Source organism: Habropoda laboriosa, unplaced genomic scaffold, assembly GCF_001263275.1.
Source record: "Habropoda laboriosa isolate 0110345459 unplaced genomic scaffold, ASM126327v1 scaffold32, whole genome shotgun sequence".
Lineage (NCBI taxonomy): Eukaryota > Metazoa > Arthropoda > Insecta > Hymenoptera > Apidae > Habropoda > Habropoda laboriosa.
The window spans coordinates 370256-372715 of NW_017100135.1; the positions used below are offsets into that span (position 1 = coordinate 370256).

Below are 2460 nucleotides of genomic sequence, written 5' to 3' on the forward strand. Positions count from 1 at the left end.
TTAAATATTAATATGTATTATAAAATATTAATTTTACAGTTTTTTGGGTAATAAGTTCTTCAATGAGATCGAGCTATTTCTGAAAAAAATTCTAAAATATCTTGTATAGTGAACTCAAGGGTTACCATGCTATCTGGATAACACCTTTGAATTAATTCCTCTATGTATATGTATTGCGCAATGAATTCACCTTGCATTTCACGCCAAACAACCTAAATAAACATAAATGTGAAGTGTATAATATGTGAAAAAGCAAAATATTAATAAATTAGTTATAAGATAGTTTCGATTTACTTGTAGCAAATTTTCTTCCTCACACAGATGTTTTTCTACTTTCCTGTACAAATTTTCTAAACCCTTTTTAACTTCTCGAGCGGGATATTCCTTTACAACACGTCTAAGCTCTTGTTTACTGAAAGCCATTTGATAACTAACTTCAGATTCTTTAACTCCAGCACCAACTTTTGCTTGGACGCCTTCAAAGAATAACTGCAAATAAATTATACATTGCAGAGAATTTAAAAAAAAATAATAGAAATTAAAAAATTTAAGTAACAAACATTAAGTTTTTCTAGTGGTCTTCCAAAATATTGTGTAACATATGCACGTAAAGCATCTTGATATTTCTGTTTAGCTTCCTTTCGTTCATGATCAAGAACAGATATTTTTAACTGGGATAAAAGATCGTATAGATGATGAAAGTTTTCTAAAATATAATGTAATTATTACTTGATTAAAATAACGAGATATATAAATTAAAATTAATAAAATTGTAATCCTACCCATCTTAATAACTTCCTGTGGAGTTTTATGATGTTCTCTACTATGAGTAACAATAGCTTCAAACATTGTACCCACTAATTTAGTATACCACTTTTCAAGGTCAACTTTTCTATCTGAATTTTTAAAGATTTTTTCAGCTATTCTTGCAAATGGTTCAAAATTTTCTACATATGGTAATATACCACATTTGTTTCTGCGATTAACTTTTGTATCACAAAGAATTGATTGCAATTGTGCTTGCATGAACTTATCAAATGCCCTTTTAACTTGAATTAAAGCAGAAGCAAATGTCATAGATAGAAATGAACCAGTATCTTGTGCTGACATAACATGCTGTGACAAACGTACTAAGACGTACATACACCAGCTAAAAATTATTTTTCAGATCATTTTTTAGACAACTCAAAGAAACATTAATTTGAGAAATTAATATTTTATAAAAAAAACTTACAAACTATCGATTTTATCCAAAAAGGCAATAAAATTATTCAATTCAGCTTCTAATGAGGGAAATATAGCTGCCATTGTTGCACGTACTTCTTCATTTACTTGTCTTTCTAATTTTTTACTTGCTGTAGAAGTCACTGATCCAGGACTTGCAGCTCCATTGCTAACATTATCTGTTTCTTCCATTTCAGTACTCTAACATATTTAGATAAATACTTAGTTTTTAAATATTGTAATAAATCTGTAGTAGCAATTTACATACTTTTGATGGAGAAAGAACGGAATCTAATTGTAAGAATGAAATACAAAAAGCTTGTTCTGCAAGACAAACTGGTTGCATTTGGGAAAGCATACAATCAAGAACAGAATCTAAAAGATTTCCTTCCCCTACAGGTGCCCATGTTTCACCACTTAATAAGCAAATAGGTGCAGGATTCAATAAATCTTCTGCTTTTGGGCCACTAGATTTTGATGTATTTGCTTAAAAAATGCATTTTTGTTATATAATAGGATTTACTATTATTAAAGATAAAAAGTACAACATATACCTTGAAGACGTTTAGAAATAAGTTTATTTCTTGCTTCTTCAAAAAATCGTTTTAAATCCCGCTTATATAATTTACTCATTGTATCTGTATAAACCTTGGTTAATTGCACAAAGGCTTTATTATCTAATGCTCTTAGTAACTGCATTAGTTCTGTATATGGTTCAAGTTCATGATGGACTGCTTGATGGGTTGGGAGAATTAAATCTGTCATTGACATTGACATATCTCCAACATCATTACCCTATAAAAATACTACATTTCAGTATTAGTCGTATTTTAATCTAAATTGCTCTTGTAACTAAACATACCAAATGTATGAAGAGATTATTTAAATGCCTAGCCACAATTACAGAAAACTTTGCTTTAAGTTTATCGAGTCGTCTTTTTTGTTCTGTTACTGCACTTAACTTATCGAGCCCCGATGGTAGAGGAGCTGTTATTGCTTTTAAAAGAGCAACACCTGCTTGGCTAAGTTCTTCCTTTTCTCCTGGAAGCTCAGCTTCACTCAACACACGTTGATAAGTTGGTGAAATATCTAATTGTGACTTATAGAATCAATGAAAAAAATTTTGTATAAATAAGAAAACACTTGTGAAATGTATGTAAAGGTAATAAAATGAAACATTATTAAAAAGATCATTTTTAAACATATTGAAAATTTATATGTATATTTTTATATAAG

General features: G+C 29.3%; 1 protein-coding gene across 1 annotated transcript in view; it reads right to left on the reverse strand.

The window, feature by feature from the left end:
• Positions 1–50: 50 nt before the first annotated feature.
• The window catches only part of LOC108578412 (exocyst complex component 1), a 3550-nt gene continuing 1140 nt past the window's right edge, over positions 51–2460 (reverse strand). The window contains 8 exon segments of the mRNA XM_017941739.1: positions 51–212; positions 295–489; positions 561–706; positions 783–1150; positions 1235–1425; positions 1493–1710; positions 1779–2019; positions 2087–2451. Coding sequence (XP_017797228.1) covers positions 60–212; positions 295–489; positions 561–706; positions 783–1150; positions 1235–1425; positions 1493–1710; positions 1779–2019; positions 2087–2451 — 1877 coding nt within the window. The 3' untranslated portion in view covers positions 51–59.